This window comes from Sphaeramia orbicularis, chromosome 20 (genome assembly GCF_902148855.1).
Source record: "Sphaeramia orbicularis chromosome 20, fSphaOr1.1, whole genome shotgun sequence".
Lineage (NCBI taxonomy): Eukaryota > Metazoa > Chordata > Actinopteri > Kurtiformes > Apogonidae > Sphaeramia > Sphaeramia orbicularis.
This window is the reverse complement of record NC_043976.1, coordinates 9,593,275-9,615,296: the sequence shown is the minus strand read 5'-3', so window position 1 is coordinate 9,615,296 and position 22,022 is coordinate 9,593,275. Positions and strand designations below refer to the sequence as shown.

Here is a 22,022-nt window from a genome sequence, read left to right as displayed (position 1 = left end):
TGGAGCTTCTGTTAAAACATGCAGTTGTACCGCTTCATAAATGTACTTTACAGTTTTACACATAGGGTTAGAACACGGGTGTCAAACATACCAGATGAATTTGTGAAATGAAAACAACTACACTGAAGATATTAATGATAAAGGATGTTAAAATCGTTTTAGTTCAGGTTCCACATACAGACCAATAGGATCTAAAGTGGGTCAGGACCAGTAAAATGCTCACAATCACCTATAACAGGGTTTCTACAGGTATCAGCAAACCTAATTTAATGGTTTTTAATGCCCTTTTTAATGCCACTTGAAATAAATTTAATGTCCATGTCCAACTGCAGATACAGTTTTATACATAGTTTTATGATGGTTTACCAGGTTCTGAAGAGTTCCTCCTCTTACCACTTCTGCTGAAACTTTCATTTTCCCATTTTTCTGACATTTGCTAATATTCCCTCCACTCACACAGTATGAGTACGCTCACAGCACGTTGCATTCCAAGCATCCAGTGTTGTGACTTCATCTATCAGCCATAAACATAGCCAATTAAAGGGTTCTGCCTGTCAATCACACTATATTTTCGATCAAATTATTAAATGTTTATATAATCAAAATAAATCGTGAATAACAAAGTATATTTTCCCCATCGAGTGTATTTCATTTTTTAAAGCCTCTGGACATTGAATTTAATGCTTTTTAATTTAAGTTTCCACAAAATCTATTAATGATTTAATGCTTTTAATGACCCGCAGAAACCCTGTATTAATAATGACAACTCCAGTTTTCTCTTTGTTTTAGTGTTAAAAAAAAAAAAAGGGAAAATACATGAAAATGTTTACATTTAAAAATATCCTTTCACAAAAAATGTGAATAACCTGAAAAAACACAAACAACCTGACATGTCTTCAGAAAAATAGATGTAATTTTAATAATATCCTGCCTGTTACTAAATGTTTTATGTATTGTGATCTGTTAATTGTAATGTACATGTATAAATTATAAACTGAGGCATCATATTTGTTAAATTGCACTTATTTTTCTTAAGAGATTTCAGGTTGTTCATGTTATTCACATTTTTAACCCTTTCATGCATAGTGGTCAGTTATTCTCCAGCTGTTCCCTTATATATTCATGGGTTTTGTTGTTTTAGTTGCATATCAGCCAAAACTGGACACTTACGCACCATCCCATACAGTGAAATTCATACCATTAATGTAACCTCTTGATAAACTTGATCTGCAGTAACATGATTGGGTGTAAATCAGTTGCTACTTGTTATTAGACTGTAATTAACAGTTTTCTTAAAGAAAAAGTTTTTTTTTTTAATATTATCTCCATGAAGTGAGTAAGAACTAGTATTAGAGTATGATAAAAGGTGAGAAAACAGATAAGCTGCATCAAAAGTGCTTTTCTTTCTTAGCTTTCACACAGTATATCACTTTCTGATATTGCATTTTAACCCTTTCATGCATGAATTATGAGAACCTTGGTCAGATTTTTTTTTTGGAGGGTTTTTATACCTCCTTTGGCATAAAAAAAAAATTGTGATCGAGTTTTTTTTTTTCATGGAGTTACAAAAATGTCCATGCATTTAATTTTTTAAGTAAAGAAATATGTATTTAAAACCCAGTATCAGAAAGTAAAATGAAAACAATGAAATAAAAACATTTTTAAGGCTGCTAATTTGTTTTCTCACATTTTACCATACTCCAATGCTAGTTATTACCTCATATAATATGCAAAAAAAGAACTCTTTTTGTCTAACAAATAACAACTGATTTACACTTAAACATGTTACTGCAGATCAGGTTTATCAAGAACAGCAAAGTTATAGTAATGGTATGAATTGCAGTGTATTATGGGACGTTGCATAAGTGTCCACTGTGTTGGCTCATATGGAACTAAAACAACAAAACCCATAAATATACAAGAAAACAGCTATAGAAGAACTGTCCACTGGAGTGACCACAATGCATGAAAGGGTTAAATACATGTTTCTTTGCTTCAAAAATTAAACACATGGTGTCCAAATGAGTGGACATTTTTGTAACTCCATGAGAAATAGGTTCATTTAAAAAAAACAAAAAAAAAACAAAAAAAAAACCTCAATCTCATTGTTTTTTTGCCATGCCTAAAGAGGAATAAAAACACTCAGGAAAAAAAAATCTTGACTAAGGTAACTAATAATTGACAAATAAAGGGTTAAAGGATAGTTTGTAGATGTAAACATTTTCATCATGTAATTTGACTTTTTTCACTGTTATTATTTTACTGGTCTGGTCCATTTGAGATCATATTGAGCTGAACTTGGCCCCTGAACTAAAATGAGTTTGACAGAGCCTAGGTTAGAAGATCAAGGTATAACATATTTAACTGTTACTCAGTTAAGTTCATCACAGGTGGAAGACAGATTTTTGTGAATGTTTTTTATTAAGGAACAAATGTGGGTGGACAAATTAGGCGGTCAGAGTCGAGTGATTATGTTGCAAAAAAATTTGTTGATGTGAGTCATTGTTTTTGGCAGAATAATACGTCATACATAGAAACACAGAGTGTTTATCTGAGCATTATCTTAAACAGAAATTATCTTCAAGAAATGGGAAATATACACTTTTTGCCTTGAGTGTTCTGTTAACGTGTTTCTCTGGTTAAAACAACTAACATTTTGCAGTCGGTGTCACATTCCTTATACAATAAATGGGATGTGTCATGCTCTGTACACAAATAAAGCACGCGTCACGTCAGTTATCATTTCCCTCAAGCACTTTTCTGTCATATTACCTGAAATTAACCTCTGCTGCTTTTTTAACAATGCGAGCAAAAGAAAAAAAAAAAAAAACACCCAACAGAAAGTGAGTCTCTTCCACCAGGCCTGAACAATGACACAGCCCTTTTCACATTTCACTCACATCACTGCACCGAATCCAAGCACTGAGATGCAAGAAATTTTGCAGTTCCATTAAGAATACTGCTCCCTTCGTAAGACCATTATCAGCTTAGTGTCAGTAAATGCCAATGGCACTTCATTTACTGCAGAGAGCTGGATATTAGTCATTCAAGCTTGAGGTGCTGGTGCTATTTCTGTTACCGATTACTAAAATGTTATCATATTTAATCTACTAGCTCATGTCTGCTGGAGAGCCGTCTAAAGTAATAAAACCAAATAGGTCACTAAGGAAAATTACATGCTGTAAACAAGCAGAACAGATAGATAAATAAAGATTTGTAGTATTAGCTTGTATCTGATAAATAAAAAGTCCTACTGTTATTGTCAACAGGATGGAAATAAGAGGGGTGTTATGAATGCTAATGCAGTTTGCGGCTTTTTAATGAGTGTAAGTGGTGATAAAAGACGATACGGTGATCAGCGCTGACAGAAGAAATAAAGACTGATTGGGTTTTACAGTTCAGCGAAGCACATTTAAACCCAACACCTGTGATAGGAGGCTATCGTTTGATTCTCACAATCACATACCGTGCTGTTCTTTTCAGATACAGAGGCGCGGTGGTGACATCTGATACTGTAATAAAATGAATACAGCGTCCTCTCCGTTACATAATCTTTTAAATAATAGTTTTCGATTAATAATTAGACTTCGGCGGGATATGACGCTTTGCTTGTGCTCCTGAAAAACACAATACTTAACTGTTTCTAGTTAAAATAAGCAACCTTTGTACCTGAGAGCCTGCAATGAATGGGCTTAGAAGTAGCTTGCAAGTACACAATACCCTGGCATAAGCACAAAAACAAAAGAGTGGAGGAAAATGATCTAAAATGTTATTTGGCACCAATTTGTATACGCTGGTGCTGTTATCAGCAAAATGCAAGTAGTGGGAATTACAGGCATTATTCTGCCAGCTAACAGGATTTATTTATAAATGTTTTCAATGAGGGACACAGAGAGAGGAGTGTGGTTATTACAGCGCTGGGATGAGGGGACAATAACAACTTCCTCGAGACCTGCCAGAGTGAGTTGTCCTCTTACCTCCTGTTCTACGTCGGCATAATACTAGATACCAGTGGTAATTATGGCTGTGAGAGCTGCGTTCTCATACACAATGGTGTTACAGTTGTGTGTGTGTCTCTGTGGGGCTGAGTGGACTGTACTGTATGAGTGGGAGAACATGCTGAGCAGTATTGTGGGGCGAAGGCCAACTGCCGCTCGGGTATCGTTCCCGTCCTTCATGTCCTACACGTCACCTTTAACTGACCTCTCACCAGTAGCACAGTACATGCTTTAAGTGCTGTATGTTCATTCAGCTTACATACTCTAGCACTTACATATATAGAAATGCTTTTATGAGCTGGTATCATCTTGTAAATGGAAAAAATTATTAGACCACCCCTTGTTTTCTTCAATTTCTTGTTCATTTTAATGCCTGGTACAACTAAAGGTACATTCGTTTGGACAAATATAATGATAACAACAAAAATAGCTCATAAGAGTTTAATTTAAGACAGTGGTTCACAACCTTTTAGGCTAGTGACCCCATTTTAATATCACAAATTTCTGGCGACCCCAAACATTCAAAACGGAGACTTTTATTTTTTTTTGGCTAAAATTAATTTGTTTTTGCTAATGTAATAGTTTGTTATACTATGTTGCAAATAAAAGTTAATTTTGGTCCACATTTAGTCTATATAATGTATATTATTATGGACGGAGGCAGAAAAGCCAGGTGTAGATTACTGCACAAAGTGAGAATTTTATTTTCCTTGTTCAGGATATGTACAGTCAGTCCAGCTTGGATTTACAAGGCTGACAATTAATACTGAACAAACAAGAACTCAAACTATGAATTATGAAAGAGCTGCAGCATCTGAAACCGACCACAATGAACATTTGAAAGACAAACAGAACCACAGTGCTTCAGTTTCAGCTTCAGAGTTTGTCATATCTTTTAAGTGTGATTGTCTATCAACTCACCACACATTTTTTATTTGTAAGTTTTTATTTTTCCTTAATTACTAGAAATTTCAGGTGACCCCATTTGAATTCCAGGCGACCCCACATGGGGTCCCGACCCCAAGGTTGAAAAACACTGATTTAAGAGCTGATATCAAACCACTTTCAATGTTTTCTTGATAATAACCAAAATCATTTAACTTCTTACATCAATATCTATGGCATTGTACTGACAAAAACAGTGCTTTTAGGCATTCCATGTTTTCTTTTCTCTCTGTTTTAGTCACATGATACACACAGGAGTTAGTACTTGATTGCATAACCATTGTTTTTGATGAATTTTGAGGAAATAATTTTTTCCGCAACTGTATAAAGTCTTTTTATAGACAAACCTAACCTACAGTACATAAAGTCCAAAATGTGCCATCCTAAATATTTCTACATGTATTACAGTATTGCAATCCAACCTTTGGGATGAATTAGTGAAATGCCAAAATTACACCGAACATATTAATAAACAAGAATTTTAAGATCATTTTAGTTCATAGGCTACATAATATTGTAATCTCAAGTGGGTTGGACCAGTAAAATTCTAACATAATAACCTATAAACACTAACAACTCCCACTTTTGACTTTGTTGTAGTGCAAAAAAGTAAAATTACATGAAAAGGTTTATATTTACAAACTATCCTTTCACAAAAAAATGTGAATAACCTGACTAACTAGAAAAGCATTCTGAGAGTGGTGAGACTTCTGCCAAGGCAGATCAGTTGTGTTGGAACAAATGTAACAATTTGTTCCTTGTGCCAGAATCAACATTTCCTGAAAATTTCATCAGAATCCTTCCATAACATTTTGAGTTATCTTGCTAACAGACAGACGAAAAAAAATTCAGTCCCCAGTGACATAGTTTTAAGTTCCAAGTTAATAAAAGCTGAATTTTCACTTTAAATATGAGTGCTTCTAGGAAACTGGGTACATTTTGATACCTACCACTTTGCCAGCTTTTTAGACCCAATAATAAAAGAGAAATTTAGACATATTTCCCCCCAGGATGTACCTAATGATGACCTCAGATAAATGTCAAAAAAAATTATACTCTTGCTCTGAGCCATCCCAAAATTAATGAATTTTTAATAAAATATTTGAGCCAAAAAAAGGACCAAAATTAGGCTAGGACATGAAAAGCTACCTAGGTGTCAGTGCATTTTATCATGAAAACATGGCTGTAAACGGTCTTATATACTGTTATAAATAAAGACACTGTGTTAAATTTGAGAATCCTAGTGTTTTTTTCTAATCCAGACATGTGGGTTTTTCATGAATCTCAGTCTCATTCCAGGTTTTGTATGTAACCCATCGTGTCCACTTGTGTTACATGCAGAACCTGCCCATTTAAATGCATATAAGTCGTGAATGATTTTGCACCAGCAGTCATTTTTGTGAAACACTCTGCCTTGCATAATTAGTTCAGTTCCCAAAATGTACCTGTGAGAGAATAAAAATAAATAAATAAATAAATAAATAGTGGCATGTAATTTTCATGTCCTTTTCACCGAGTTACATGCAGATTTTTGTATTAAATATAATGTAAAATAATATAAAAATGTGTTTTATCTGAAAAATAGTTTCTCTTTTACCTCAGTATTTATTTTTAAAACAGACCCAAAGTGCTTCCACACTTACTTCATAATATTAGTCTACATATGGATTGAATTTTTAGCCCCCATGTCCTGTTTTTAGGGATCAGTTTCATAGAAGCACCCATTTATAAAAGTCATAGCTGCACATATGCACACATATTTATATCAACTATATAATAATGTACAATGAAAAAAGGCATCTGAAATGATGGGCCTCACATCAACATGTATATACACAATTTGTGTCTCCTCCTTCTAGCTGTTACTGTTGTATATCATTGTTCTGTTATTCTACTTTTTATGTGATATATATATAAAAAAAAGTAACAGCCAGAAATGTAACTACCATGTCAGACCATGTTTCATCCCAAAACCAAGCCAACCATTCAATTTAGCCACCACACATTTCCTAAACGCGGGTGGCCTCTGGGATAGCAGCCTCAAAAACAAAAACATCAGCTGTCAGCCCTGAAAACACAGCGCACAAACCACTTCAACGGGAAAGATCAAACAGACTTTGATGTCCGTCAAAATCAGCACTTAGAGTAAAACGCTCGTCCTAATGAGGCTTAAAGCCGGGCTGACAGGGAAACGGCTAAGGAAGCGACAGTGCACCCTCAGGATGAGACACCCGCAAGACGAGTTGAGGCTCAATTACCTGGCAGCGGGATCCAGGCTGAGGCTCCTCTCACCTGGTCCACATCAAAGCAGCCATAATAAGACTTTTTTTTTCCACCACCAATGGGAAACACAGTCAGAGCTGTGCCTTTCATCCCGCTCAGGGCTCCTGTCATCTCCACTCTCTCACTCATTTACATACAAGTCCAGAAACCTAGTGCACACATGTTGTGTCAAATGTGCAAATTAACCCACTATGTAGACTTTCAACTATAGCCACAGGGTGGGCATACTTCATGTAGTTACTATGGTTACAGAGATTGCATTGATCATGAGCATGCAACGCTTCAGTCGACTCAAAAAAAGTGTTGCAAGTAAAATTTCAGCAGAATGCATTACTATGTGTGTTACTTCCTCTTTGTCTGTAATGAGAAATGTTCCAGTGGAAAAATATGCTCATTAAGCCTCTTTTTAGGCCAGACAATGGATGTAATTCTATGCAACATTACCTTCTGCTTCTCAGAAGATCCAATGGTAAATTAGAACTAAACATTGATTAAAAACGCCTTCATCATCAGTTAAAAACTGTACAAACTTTTAATTTGTTTTCTGCAATGATCTGTTGCCTTTAGGAAGTAACTGTGATGGGTAGATGTGAAGTAGCTTTTAGGTCGATAGTCTTAGAAGTGACAAACTATCCATAGTTCAGAGTTGCGCATAAAATGAATTATGTTGGAGTGGCATTGAATTAGCTATAGCTTTCTTAGTTTGATTTGAGTTGTTCGCACAGTGCAGATATTGATAAAATGACAAGGCAACATATAAGTGATTCATTATCTGAGCCTGCTTTATCCTCACTAGGGTCGCTGGAGCCTATCCCTGCTACATATGGGGTACACTGGACAGGACTGGATTTGTCGCCAGTTCATCGCAGGGCTGACATATAGAGACAAACAATCACTGTCAGATTCACACTTATGGGCAATTGAGATTAACCAGTACATGTCTTTGGATGGTGGGAGGAAACCGGAGTACCTGGAAAGAACCCAAGCAGACATGCAAATTCCACACAGAAAGGTCCCACCCCCATCGACTAGTGCTGGAATCGAACCCAGGACCTTCTTGCTGTGAGGCACACAGTGATGAAAGTGAGAAAAGAAAAAAACCCTGAACTTTTCTGAATGACTTCAATGAGTAACCAACCTGGTTTGCTTGTCTTCTGGACATACTGCGACAGAAAATCGCCATTTCTATCAGTTTCCTTGAGCCAGGACCACTTGAACCTATTTTTGATTCCTGCCTCACATTTCAGTTTGTCCCCACGCTGAAGGATGACGAATTCTGACGTGATTTTACAGTATATTTAGACGAAATACATTGGCAGTAAAACTCTCAAAGCGAATCCGCCATCTTGTCTCCAGAGACGCGAAACGGACCACGTGCCATCGACGGACCAATCAGAGCCGTCAATACAAGTTCTGTGTTGTAAACGAGCATCTCATTGGTCGAGTCGAATGGAGAAGAAAGCAATATGGCCACACCCATGAGACAGACCCAAATAAACATAATTTACACTTTTGTGAGTGATTTATGCGTAATTTTCCGGCTAAAATATTGCCAAACCAGACGGAAATGATCCGGACACGTTTAATTTACCAGAACATATGCTCAGTTTTCGTTAAAAAAATGGATTTCTGGCAAAAACCTTAACACTTTCATCACTGGGAACAAGTGCTATCCACTGCCACCTGTATAAATTAATGTGACTTAAACATGATGATGCTGCAGAACTGTACACTTAAGAAATGTTCTCTATCCAGATCTCCTTAAAACATATATGACTACCTGAACATGACTAAAGGAACATGAATAATTTACTTTTTCAATAAATTCTCCTTTAGTGCTCAAGATTTTCATAAAAAAATACCCAAATAGCAAAAAATACAGAGAATCTAAGCTTTTTAATGATATGTTAAATGCCTATATTGGCAAAAGTTGTGCTTATGACTTAATGAACATTGAGGGTAGGGGCTACAAATAAAAATATATAACAATCTTCAGTCACATTTTCTGCTTTTCATGGTAGTGTGATTGGGTTTGAAAATTGTGTTTGATTGGAAAATGTATTCCTGACACTCATACAACTTCCAAGACAGTTATCAGTAATATGAGGCACTGCGTTTTGTGGTAGCTTGGCAGATATTATCGCTTTATGTAACAGGAAATCTGTGAAAAATGGTGGTGGAAGCACTATGTTGTGAGAAGGCGTTTTAGCAGCAGCAACACAGATACTTGCAATTATTCAAGTAACAGTAAAAAGGCAAATGTGGAAGAACATTTGCTTAAGAATGTTGAAGATATTTACACAAATTAACAGCCTAACAAATGCTTTGGAAATCTTAAAAACACTGAAGGGTGATGTTACCAAATGTCTCTCAAGAAAGTATTTTGTTTTGTTGAAATGTTATTTTTTAGTTTTTAATATTTGAGTGTCTAGTTTTTACTCTCTTAACAAAAAAATCCATTAACAGAGTCCGGTCCTCTAAAGCAGGTGGTGTAAAATTGCAGGTATAGAGCATTTCAAGCCAAAGTGAGTTGTAAATTGTTTGCCAGCACTATTTAACTATGCATTTCTAATAACTGTATTTCACTTTAAATGCACTTCTGGTAAAAAAAAAAAAAAAAAAAAAATCTAATATTAAAACATTAACACATTCATGCATTAAATGAATTCTCGAAATGGGTGTGTTACTGGGCATACATTTCATTGTTTTTCTCTATCTTCAGGGAAGATAGGGTCCATAAAGTAAAATGATGTGCTCCTTTCAAACCACCAGGCCAGGTCATGAGGCCATTAAGTGGTAAAATTAGATTAGCTGAAACTTAATGCAGCACTGCCAAAAAAAAAAAAAAAAAAAAAATGCCAGTACAGAGGAAACACACAACTGTTCTCATACCACAAAATGATTAAACTACAGTAGCTACTTATGTCAACACAATACATATGTTAAATACGTATGAGCACACATACATACAAAGAAAAACTGTAAGAACATGTGTACTTGCATGGAAAAAAATCAAAGTTCGTTATGTAAAGACTAAACTTGCTCATTTGTTAATATGAAGTATGCGTCCACTGGTTAAGTCATGACGTCATGTAGGTCCACTTAAGTTCATTAACTACAGACTGGGTCACAGAGTCCATAAAACACATCCCATGGTAATGTAATGGTAAAGAGCAGAGGAAGTGGATGAAGTTTTTTAGTGAAGTTATATTACTAATATAATAAACAATAATTGATACTAGCTAATGCAGCACTGCCAAAAAAAAAAAAAAAAAAAAAAAAGCCAGTACAGAGGAAAGACACAAGTGTTTTCATACCACAAAATGATTAAACTACAGTAGCTACTTATGTCAACACAATACATATGTTAAATACGTATGAGCACACATATGTACAAAGAAAAAGTTTTAAAACATATGCACTTGTATGGAAAAAAAAATCAAAGTTCGTTATGTAAAGACTAAACTTGCTCATTTGTTAATATGAAGTATGCGTCCACTGGTTAAGTCATGACGTCATGTAGGTCCACTTAAGTTCATTAACTACAGACTGGGTCACTGAGTCCATAAAACCCATCCCATGGTAATGTAATGGTAAAGAGCAGAGGAAGTGGATGAAGTTATTTAGTGAAGTTATATTACTAAATTAATAAACAATAATTGATACTAGCTAACGGAGCACTGCCAAAAAAAAAAAAAATGCTAGTACAGAGGAAACACACAACTGTTTTCATACCACAAAATGATTAAACTACAGTAGCTACTTATGTCAACACAATACGTATATTAAATACGTATGAGCACACATACATACAAAGAAAAACTATAAGAACATGTGTACTTGCGTGGAAAAAAATCAAAGTTCGTTATGTAAAAGACTGCACTTGTTCATTTGTTAATATGAAGTATGCGTCCACTGGTTAAGTCATGACGTGATGTAGGTCCACTTAAGTTCATTAACTACCGACTGAGTCACAGAGTCCATAAAACACATCCCATGGTAATGTAATGGTAAAGAGCAGAGGAAGTGGATGAAGTTATTTAGTGAAGTTATATTACTAAATTAATAAACAATAATTGATACTAGCTAACGTAGCTCATTAGCTCACTAATGTTACTTCCCACTGTATCTGCCAAGTCAGATATTTATGGATACCATCGGATACAGAATACAGCTTTTATGAGGCATTTCACATTTTCACACTTCATGTTTCATTTGTCTGCCCTTTATCTGCTTTGTCCAGTACAGGGGAAGATAAAGAAAGTAATGATTTATATGTACACAATGCTGAGCATGACATGAAGCGATGCACTGCTGTAAACACACCAAATCTCAATCTAGCCTACTGCAGGTAAAATATTGAATTATGCTGTGTTCCAGGCCGGTTTTTGAGCCCGTAAGTCACGACTTCAAACTGTGACTCAGGGCTTTGTAATGTTCCAGGCAAGTCACGCCAAAATGCCTGAACGCAAGGAATTGTGGTAGGTAGATGTAAACAAACCAGCATGGCGGACCGTACGGGGCTTAAGTTCCTTTGCAATCATTTCTATCGCCAGAGGTACTTGTTCCTTGTTTAATGGAGGGAAACAGAGGAGGAAAAACAGCGTGTAAGGCAAGAGAAGCTGTTATATCTTTTATGTTACATTATTTGTATATTTGGATACATATTTGGTATTCATTTAATCTGGTCCTAACACTAGAGTAGCTGCTGATTATGCATAACATTTGTGGATAAATAACGTCAGAGCAACACCTAGTTTTAATAAACAATTTGGCATAAACAATGGGGGCCGCCGTTGTTGTTTCACGGGCTATATGACATCAGAACTCAGAACTGGTAGTACATCGATCTAGTACGAGTTCACGGGTGGGAAGTCACGGGTTTGACTGCCATTCCAGTGCATTGTCACCGGCAGAAGGTTAGAAAAACACAAGTTACGGATGGCCTGGAACGCAGAATTAGTCTCAGTAGTTACCTCTATACATCAAACACACTAAAAGCTTATATTTATTAAAAAAAACCAAAAAAACTCAAACATGAACTACTAAAGGAAATACAGGAATGCGGATGATTGTTTTGACTCTCGTGGGCTAGGTTGCTGTAAAGATAAAAGTTTAAATGTTTTAAGGTTTATGTGTTGAGATGAAATGTTCAGTTTGCTGATCATAGCAATGAACTGTAAACTTGTTTTTATTTACGTGTGTATTTTGTAACTGTATCTGTATTGTAACGGACCCCAGGAAGAGTAGCAACGACAATGGTGGAAGCTAATGGGGATCCGTATAAACAATAAACAATTAGTCTCAGTATTCAAGTTAAATAAATGAATTTAGCCCCTTCTTAACCCTAAGTGATACCCACTAAAGAAATGCATTACATGTACATTATTTACTGTATGAACCAGGAAATGAGATTATGTCAGACTAAACAAGCCGGTTATGCTAGGAGACAATTGTCTGTTGACGTTGACCAACAATCTCAGTTTCCTACATCGAGGATAACAGCCTGTTTGCTGATGTCTGTAATTGACTAGGGTCATTTTTTTTCCCATTAAAAATCCTTGAATTCTTAAGCTGTTCAGTGTCCCCCTTCTGCTCCTGTATAGCAGCAACAAAATGAAAGGCTAGCAACCGTTAGCTTAGCAGAGGCAGCTACACAAGACGCATTCTTTACACAAGTAGACAGTAGTGTTTTAAAGAAAATAATGGGCCAGTTCAAACCATTTCCTTAAAGGTACAAACTCTGAAATGTACTCAAAGAGTTCTAGACTCAAAAGTTGAAAGCATTTCTACATTTTTTACCAGCTGTTTTTATGCTAAGCTAACGGCTAAACCTTCCTCTCTTGTCATTCCTGTCTTGCTATGTCTTTTACATTAATACAGCTGTCATCCACACCTTTATTTACCAAGGTGTCATATTTTCTTTATTTTATTGTGAACAATGTGAACAATAATGAAAAATAAAGTATATCAACAATCTCTCTTGAATGCAATACAAAGAACAGATATTTGTGTTAAAGAGAGGGGAGGAGAATCAAATTTGTGAGAAAAACGCTTGAGAGAATGCAGTGTTTTCAGAATATTGCAAAGAAAACAAGTTTACATTCACATAAGAAGAATTTTTTTTTAAGTTAATGACAGAATAACCCTGATTTTAACCATCATGAAATTCTCTCCGTGAGTCTTACACATTACTCTTGTTTTGTGCGATTTGTAGTGAAAAAATGGAGCCCTGGTTTATGGCAGTGGTTCCCAACCTTTCTTTGCTTGTGACCCCATTTTAACATCACAAATTTCTGGCGACCCCAGACTTTCAAAACAGAGACATGTTTTTGCTAAAATGGATTTGGTTTTGATCATGTAATAGTTTGCTATACTATGTTGCAAATAAACGTTAATTTTAGATGACATTTAGTCTATATAATGTATATTATTATGGATGGAGGCAGAAAAGCCAGGTGTACATTACTGCACAAAGGTAGAATTTGATTTTCCTTGGTCAGGATATGTACAGTCAGTCCAGCTTGGATTTACGAGGCTGACAATTAATACTGAACAAACAAGAACTCAAACTATGAATTATGAAAGAGCTGCAGCATCTGAAACCGACCACAATGAACATTTGAAAGATAAACAGAACCACAGTGCTTCAGTTTTACAGCCTCAGAGTTTATCATGTCTTTTATGTATTGGGATTGTCTCTCTCAAATCACCATATATTTTTTATTAGTAAGTTTTTTCTTTTTCTTTTTATCAATTACTAGACATTTCAGGCGACCCCACGTTGGGTCCCGACCCCAAGGTTGAAAAACACTGGTTTATGGCTTGATCACATTCCAGTTATTAACAGGCATTTTGAGTGCTTTCTTAACTCTGTCCAGAGCTGTATAATGTATGTGGTGGTCTTGAAGCGTATAATATCCCCAGACATGTACACCATAAACAGTAGATACCTATAGCCTTCGCATCTAAAGCAGGTCATAACCTTCCTGCTTATTCCTGTGTCTGACTGTCTTTATGTTCCCTGAAATGAAACCCATTGGTATTTTACCTTGTATAGTACTGCTCCACACACCAGTGCTTTAACTATTGTGTGTTCACGCAGATGTGAAAGTGCTTGGTATAAAAAGGGAGCAATGAAAGGATACTTGTAGTCCAGACGGCTCCAAAGGTCCGGAGTTGTATCTGAGCTCCCTGTTGCAACCTGTAGACCATGAGAGAACCACTGTTACTCATCGGCACACAGAAACCCTCAGGGGTGGATACATATGCTGCTTGATGGAAATGCTGAAAATCTGCACCCCTGACGGTCAGCGGGGCCATATCCAATGACCTCCACCTTTACAACTGGGACTTCAGGCCTAGTGTTCATGTAGGAAAATCCTGGTCTCCAAAAAAATTAAGAGTCCCTGGAGGTCCTACCCTGTTACGTTAAGACCACGCCTCCAGCTGTCGCGTCTTGGACAAGGTTACATTGAAGTATTTCCATAAGAAAGAGCCCTGGAGCCCGGCCCTTTCCTCTCCAGCGGGATCCTCCTCCAGCCTTACTGGCAATGTCGTCTATTCTGTCTGCCCTTCTGGCCTCATAATGCCAGGGAGCTGATCAGACCTTGTCCCATTCACGGCGTGCAGATAAGAGCCAGGTCAAATAAAAGGATGAAAGGGAGGGGATGGAGAGCTGGTGGGAAACGGCAAGGGGAGGGTGGGGGGGATGTAAGTGGGCGGACGTGCCCACAAAACAAAAAGGCACATTCAGAAGGCCTCTCTGTCAACAAGGATGTGCTACAGGCTGTCATTTAGCGGGAAGCAAAAGTGCATTTCCTCTTCTTCAAACCCCTCTTCACTTTGAAATCAGACAATATTAAACAAAAGAATCAAGATTAAAGGATGATGTGTCAGTGTGAGTCAGGATATACTGTAAATCCTAGACGTCTACAGTAAACAGAAAAACACTCACAGGCCTGTAATTTACCAGTAGTGCGAGAAGTATTCACATCCTCTATTTAAATAAAAGTACTAAAACCACACAGTGAAAACATTACACTACAAAATAAAACAAAACACATTCAGTACCTTAACACTTAAAGACCCATAATCATTTTTGTCACAACTTGCAAATGGCTTTTTTTTGTCTTTCCCAAGTGATTTATCACCATTTATTTTAATATTATTATCTGCATTTTGCATTTTTCAGTAAAAATCAGGTATTTTCTACAGTTAATTTACGGATCATGTAAATGTTCAAGTAAATTCAGTGGTTATTATATCAAATCAGACAAAAAATTTAAGTTAACATTGACTTTTTCAACAAAATATATCATTAAATGAACAGAAAACAAGCATCTCCAACCACCATCATTTGTTATTACCTACATGAGTGTTACTGGTAAATTAATGTTGCAGGTGATGATAGTGTTTCCATGTTCACTACGGAGCCTCTAAACATCCAAATGGGTCATATCTGATGACCAACAAAAGCTGACAAACTGCCTTTTACAAAAATTATTTACATATATTGAGTTTTTATTTGATATTAGTGGGACATCAGTTATCAAACAGTTTAGATCAGTAAATGCTTTTAGTCAGCGGTGGATGTTTGGGTCGTTATGGGTTAAGTAATAGCACCATAAACCTCTAAAACTTCAACTTTTTCATGAGGTCAGAGAAACAGTTTCCTGTTTACAGCTTTTAGACAAAGCATTTTTCAGAAAAACCCTCAAGAATTTTAAAGTTTATTTAACTTAAGGAAATGAAGTTTAACACATGCGGGAAAGCATTTGATGAGTAACTGTTTTTCCTGGAAAATAAAAGTAAAATAAAAGGTAAAAAGTGCATTTACCTCTGAAATGTAGCATAGTAGGAGCATACAACAACATAATTGTACATGTTGTATTGAAGGAATTTAATTACCCCAAATTGTAAGTTAAGATATGTATTCCAAACTGTTGAATCCCTGTAAAATACTGTACTTCAATATTGATATAGTATTGGACACTATTGTTATAATTACAAACAGCTCTTAAGTAAATACGTTTTTGACTGTCTTCATTACTTTCTTACATAATCATTTCCTCTGACGTCATGCAGCTAAGGCTACGTTTAGATGGTAATGATCTGAACTGAAAAAACAAAAGTGGTGTTGTGTTCTCACTTTTAATTCCGTGTTCAGACGTGCCTTTTGGAGCAAAAATCTGCATGTAGACGGACACGCAAAAGTGTGTGAAATTTCCTATTTATCAATGTAGTGTGTATGCCATGTGGATAGGTGGCATCACCACCTCCAAGACCAAGCGCCTGCGTAGAACCGTTCTACTTCTCTTCCTGTTCTCTCCTAACACGAAATACAATTACAAAACAGGAAACAGAACAATCGTGATGATTGCTGAAACAACTCTTGGATGTAAATTAGAGCGGCTTGTGCAGTGGTTCCCAACCTTTTTGGGCTCATGACCCCATTTTAACATCACAAATTTCTGGCGACACCAGACTTTCAAACAGAGATATTTTTCTTGCAAAAATTAATTTGTTTTTGATCATGTAATAGTTTGCTATACTATGTTGCAAATAAACGTTAATTTTAGATGACATTTAGTCTATATAATGTATATTATTATGGACGGAGGCAGAAAAGCCAGGTGTACATTACTGCACAAAGTGAGAATTTTATTTTCCTTGGTCAGGATATGAACAGTCAGTCCAGCTTGGATTTACAAGACTGACAATTAATACTGAACAAACAAGAACTCAAACTATGAATTATGAAAGAGCTGCAGCATCTGAAACTGACCACAGTGAACATTTGACAGATAAACAGAACCACAGTGCTTCAGTTTCAGCTTCACAGTTTATCATGTCTTTATTGTATTGGGATTGTCTCTCTCAACTCACCATATATTTTTTATTAGTAAGTTTTTTTCTTTTTCTTTTTATCAATTACTAGAAATTTCAGGTGACCCCACGTTGGGTCCCCACCCCAAGGTTGAAAAACACTGGGCTAGGGCAACTTGAAGGTCCGTCACAGGGAAATGACCTGACATGTTGTTGCTTTCCTGTACTGGGACGTGCCTGTGATGTAAACTCTATGTGATGAGAAAATGCAGTTTTGTATTTTAAACCCTTTAGATGATGACGCGAGAGTAGAGCAATTTTAAGATTTCCACTCTGGAAGGTGGTTTCACTTTTTTGCATTTTAAACCCCATTGCCGTCTAAATGAAAGGCACATCTGATCAAATATTTTGTTGTTTTCACCTGAGAGTGTTGTTGTGTAAACTGGGCCTGACATACCTTCCAACATGATACATGTGTACTGATTTAATGTTTATACAAGTGTGTAAGGTACATAATTTTGATTACTGTGAATAAATGAGTCAGCGCAGGTACTATGACATGATGATCGATCATTTGGAATGAAAATATAGCTGCATATTTCTTTTAAATAGCAAATTATTTCTACAGAGAAATCATTAACGTCATGATTTAATTAACAATTACAGACAGTGTGCTTTTTTCTACTGGCTTATCTGTCATTTTTCATTACAAATTTTTCAATTAGCTCTGCATTTTTCATGTTCCTCAGGTTCAATATAGTTAATGGGACTGATGACCCATACCTGTTGGTATGAAGTTGAACAAATTAAAATGCATTCAATGCAAAAAGGGGTAAACACTGTAGGAATAAGCAAAGCACGTAAATTAATGATTACTGAACAGCAAGGTGTTGTTACCTCTAAAGAAAGCTCCTCTGGATTTTCATCTGCATCCACTCCCACTCTGTAGATAACAGAAAAATACAGTCACACACAGATTCAATATAATAAAAGACAAAGATGAGACAGATGTGGAAATCTCAGGGGATTTAGACGAGTCCAGGACTGAGTGTTATTTCAGAATGCAAGTGAAAGTCAGTGCTAAACATGGCTCAGTTTGAACATGACCTTTCAAACGGTTTCATCAAAATCAGCCTCGTATTACACATCACACCCACAAAAAATGTCAGCTGGGTAAACCTTTGATAAATAACAAGCAGCGTCGCAATTATACTTGATATTATGCATGGCTGCAGTTATTGCCGTGTCAGGGCGTGGACCCCATTTTGCTGGTAGAAGAGACTGCTTCCTCTTCTGACGTGAAATAAAGTGACTCAGCCGTGGTCAGTGACAGTTGAGTGAACTGCCTCGTCTGTAGAGGACTATCTGCATGCAGGCACCGCATCTGGACCTGGACTGAAGATCCAACTCTGCAGCAGCATCTCTGTTTACTATTCATTTTAATCTACTGAAGGAATGATAACTTTTTAACCTTTTCTGAAGTCACACATCAATCATTTCTTAGGCACTATTTGTACTTACACTGTAAAAAAACCCACTCCATCTAGTACACCGTGGGTATAACAATTTCCTACAGAGCTTAGAGGAATGCTGAGAGTGAGATAGCTGTCAATGCTAATTCCCATAGGTCAGCAGTTAACTCTAATAGCCTAGCATTACTGCTGCAAGGCTCAGGGCATTTGGAGATAGCCAGTGCTATCACTCTCCTATGTGTGTGTGTGTGTGTGTGTGTGTGTTGCTTGTTTGTGTGCATTTCGAGTCAAAACCATTCACCGAGAAACCCCTGCAATAAAACAACAGGCAGGAGATTCTCATCAGAGCATTAGAGCACTGCGACTACTTAAGTTTGGGCAGATTTTCATCTTGGCTACCTTCTCTCTGTGATCCATCTCTCTGCTGGTGTTTCTCTCTACTGTGATTCAATTTCGCTTCATTCTGATCATTGCTCTTCTTTGTATCACTTCTCACATTTCAGTCTTTGTTGTTGTCCAGTTACAAACACACACTCTTTTCCAGTGAACCTATACACATAGGCTCTGAAGCACTTGTATTTATTGCCAAGAAAACATGCTGGACATTATTGTACTTGGTAATTAATTAGATCTGCAAATCAATGTATCTGATTTCCTCTTTTTTTTTTTTTTTTACTGTGCTCAGCATGTGTCTTTTCCCTTATTTTTCCTTCCAACTTAAGTCATCTTTATCTTTAGCCAATCCATCCTTTCTATTGACTATCTAATTCTTTTAACCCTTTATCAGGCAAATGACCATTTTGGGTTATTTTCACATACAGTCATTTGTGCTTTAACAGGCACCATACATGTTATGTATTTTTGTATTTTGAATGTTGAATGTTCGTTTATGGCAAACTCTGTAATTTACAGAGTGTTCTTCAAAGTATTCCCTGAGGTGCTGTGAACGTGACCTCACAGTAACACCACCACAGAGGCACGGTGAAAGAGAAGAGGAACAGGTTCACTTGATTTTGCCAAAAATAAAAACCTTTTTGCTATAAAGCACAGGTGCACAGGTGTCAAACATGTGGCCCGAGGGCCAAATCTGGCCCGCCAAAGGTTCCATTCCGGCCCGCGGGATGAAAGTTAAAAAATTAACCTGAACAGTCAAGGTTGTCCAAATCATTTTGGTTCAGGTTCCACATACAGACCAATGTGATGTCAAGTAAAAATGACAGCACAATAACCCATAAATAATGACAACTACAAATTTTCTTTGTGAAAAATTATGTGGAAAAAATCTAGGTGAAAAAAATAGTATTACACTGTGAAAATATTTACATTTACAAAACTATTCTTTCACAATAAAATGCAAATAAATACATAAATAAAAACAAAGATGAACAATCCGAAATGTGTAATTTTAACAATATTCTGCCTGTTACTAAATTTTTTGTGCATTTATGGATCCACTGTGATCTGGAGTTGTGTTAATAATAAGAGATCTAATATTGTGGAAATTGTTCAAATTTTAGTTCCAAACTCCAAAATTTTAACAATATTATGACTATTACCAAATGTTTATGTAACACTGTGTGTAATGTACATCTCTAAGTAATAAGTCGAGGCATAATATTGTTAAAATTGCACTAATTTTTCAAATGAAATTTCTGCTTTTTCAGGTTATTCACATCTTTTTTGTAAAATATATATATATTCATAATTCAATTGGGTTTTTTTGTACTTAAAAAAAAAAAAAAAGAAAAACTTGGATTTGTCATTATTTATAGGTTATTAAGTCATTATTTACTGTTCTGGACCACTTGAGGTCAAATTGGGCTACATATGGCCCCTGAACCAAAATGAGTTTGACAGCCCTGCTATATAGGAACCTGTGAACTCTTTTGTGTCACAAAGTTGCAACATACCGAAAAACCGAAAGTGAAACAACATGTTTTGAACATCTGACCCGGCTTCTGTGCCTCTGTTATACTCTCTGTTGTCATGTCTTGGGGTTATTTGCAGCGGGGCTGAGAATTTGCCGCTGCTGAATGTATAAAGAGGAAACCCTGCACCTGGGTTCTGCTTGCTCACATAGGCTACATGTATTCGTTCAGCACACCTCCATATTGTATCGAAGGCCTTGAACCAAAATGATTCGGTACAAATGAGTGTACCATTACACCTCTAACTAAAATAGATGTTCCTTTTACCTTACATGTGTTTTTCTTGTATTTTTCATACTTAGTCATTGGAGGTTTTTTTTCACTTACAAGTAAGGAACCAAATACAGTAACTTCATTGACCTTGATTTTCTTCATAACAATAAAAAATTGTGAAAAATTTCATAAAAATAATAAAATCCTGTTATGTCCTCCAATAACACACTAAGGTTGAAATTTTGAATTTCAGAGTATTTCTTGTTTTTTTCAACAGTTTCCTCAATTTGTCATCTATTTTATCTCTTCTTAAAACCTTCTTATTGTTTTCAACATTGATTAGCCTGTATATCCTTTCTTTGTCCACCTTCTTAACATCCTTGCTGCTATCTCAGATCACTTTTCCTGTCTTTATAACCTCCTACCACCTCTTAATTCTGCTTCTTTGTTGCCTCCTACCACAATTTCCTGCCATGTTGCTTTAGTTTCAGCCCACACGTGTAGAAAAAAGGAACTGAGGGTGAAATTGTGCTGAAATTGCACTGAAATGGGAGCAAAAAGCACTGCTTGATATTTGTCTTCATCATGCAGGATCATGCAAGGTCTACTAAAGAGCAAATTGTTTTGCTGTGCCGCCAAGTATTGTGGGAAAAAGCACTTGGATGAGGCAGGCCGTGACAGGCACAAACGGCCTGTGCTGCACATGACGCATCACCCTCAGCTGCTGGGGTACATTCCACGGCGACGGGATCTGTCACTGAGCTAAACTGAGAGAAAGAGGAAAGTACAGATAAGGTGCGAGAAAGAGCAAGCGCAGAAACATGAGCAGAAGGTAAAGTGGAAAGAAAAAAACGTGTGAGAGGAGAGGGGGAAAAAAAATGGTAAAGAGCTGCTCAGTTTCCTGGACATGATGGTGCGTGAGATAGTCGGCGGTGACATGAGAGTGACAGAATGAGCTGGTGTTGCTGGTGAAAGTGTGTGAGAGGATGAGATTGCGAGTTGGTGAGTGTGTGGGAGAAAGATTGACTAGAAGACACAACGAGACAGCCAGAAAGAACAACATGAAAGAGGAAGAGAAGAGAGTGGCGGACTCTCAATATGAATACATAAGAGGAACAAAGAGATAACAAGGCAGGGGGCTCTTTGTGAGGAGGAGAATGGTCTGCTTTGTGTCTTCATGAAAATATTTTCCCGTCAGCGCTCACAGGCGTGCATTGTTACGCTGACGTGACCCCTGTTTTGCCCTGATCCTCAATACAGTGACACTCAATAAACACAAGCCAAGTTCTGACTAATCTAACTCCTCTGGGACCGGGAATTTACAGGAATGTGTTTGCGAATAAGAAAAACACAAG

General features: G+C 36.6%; 1 protein-coding gene across 1 annotated transcript in view; it reads right to left on the bottom strand.

Moving 5' to 3' along the window:
• Window positions 1-22,022, bottom strand: part of LOC115411705 (sodium/hydrogen exchanger 9-like) — a 128,504-nt gene that overhangs the window by 484 nt on the left and 105,998 nt on the right. Inside the window, exons 13-14 of the mRNA XM_030123922.1 lie at window positions 17,952-17,997; window positions 14,375-14,430 (exon numbers count right to left, since the gene is read on the bottom strand). Of these exons, the coding sequence (XP_029979782.1) occupies window positions 14,375-14,430; window positions 17,952-17,997 (102 nt within the window). The remainder of the gene's footprint in view (window positions 1-14,374; window positions 14,431-17,951; window positions 17,998-22,022) is intronic.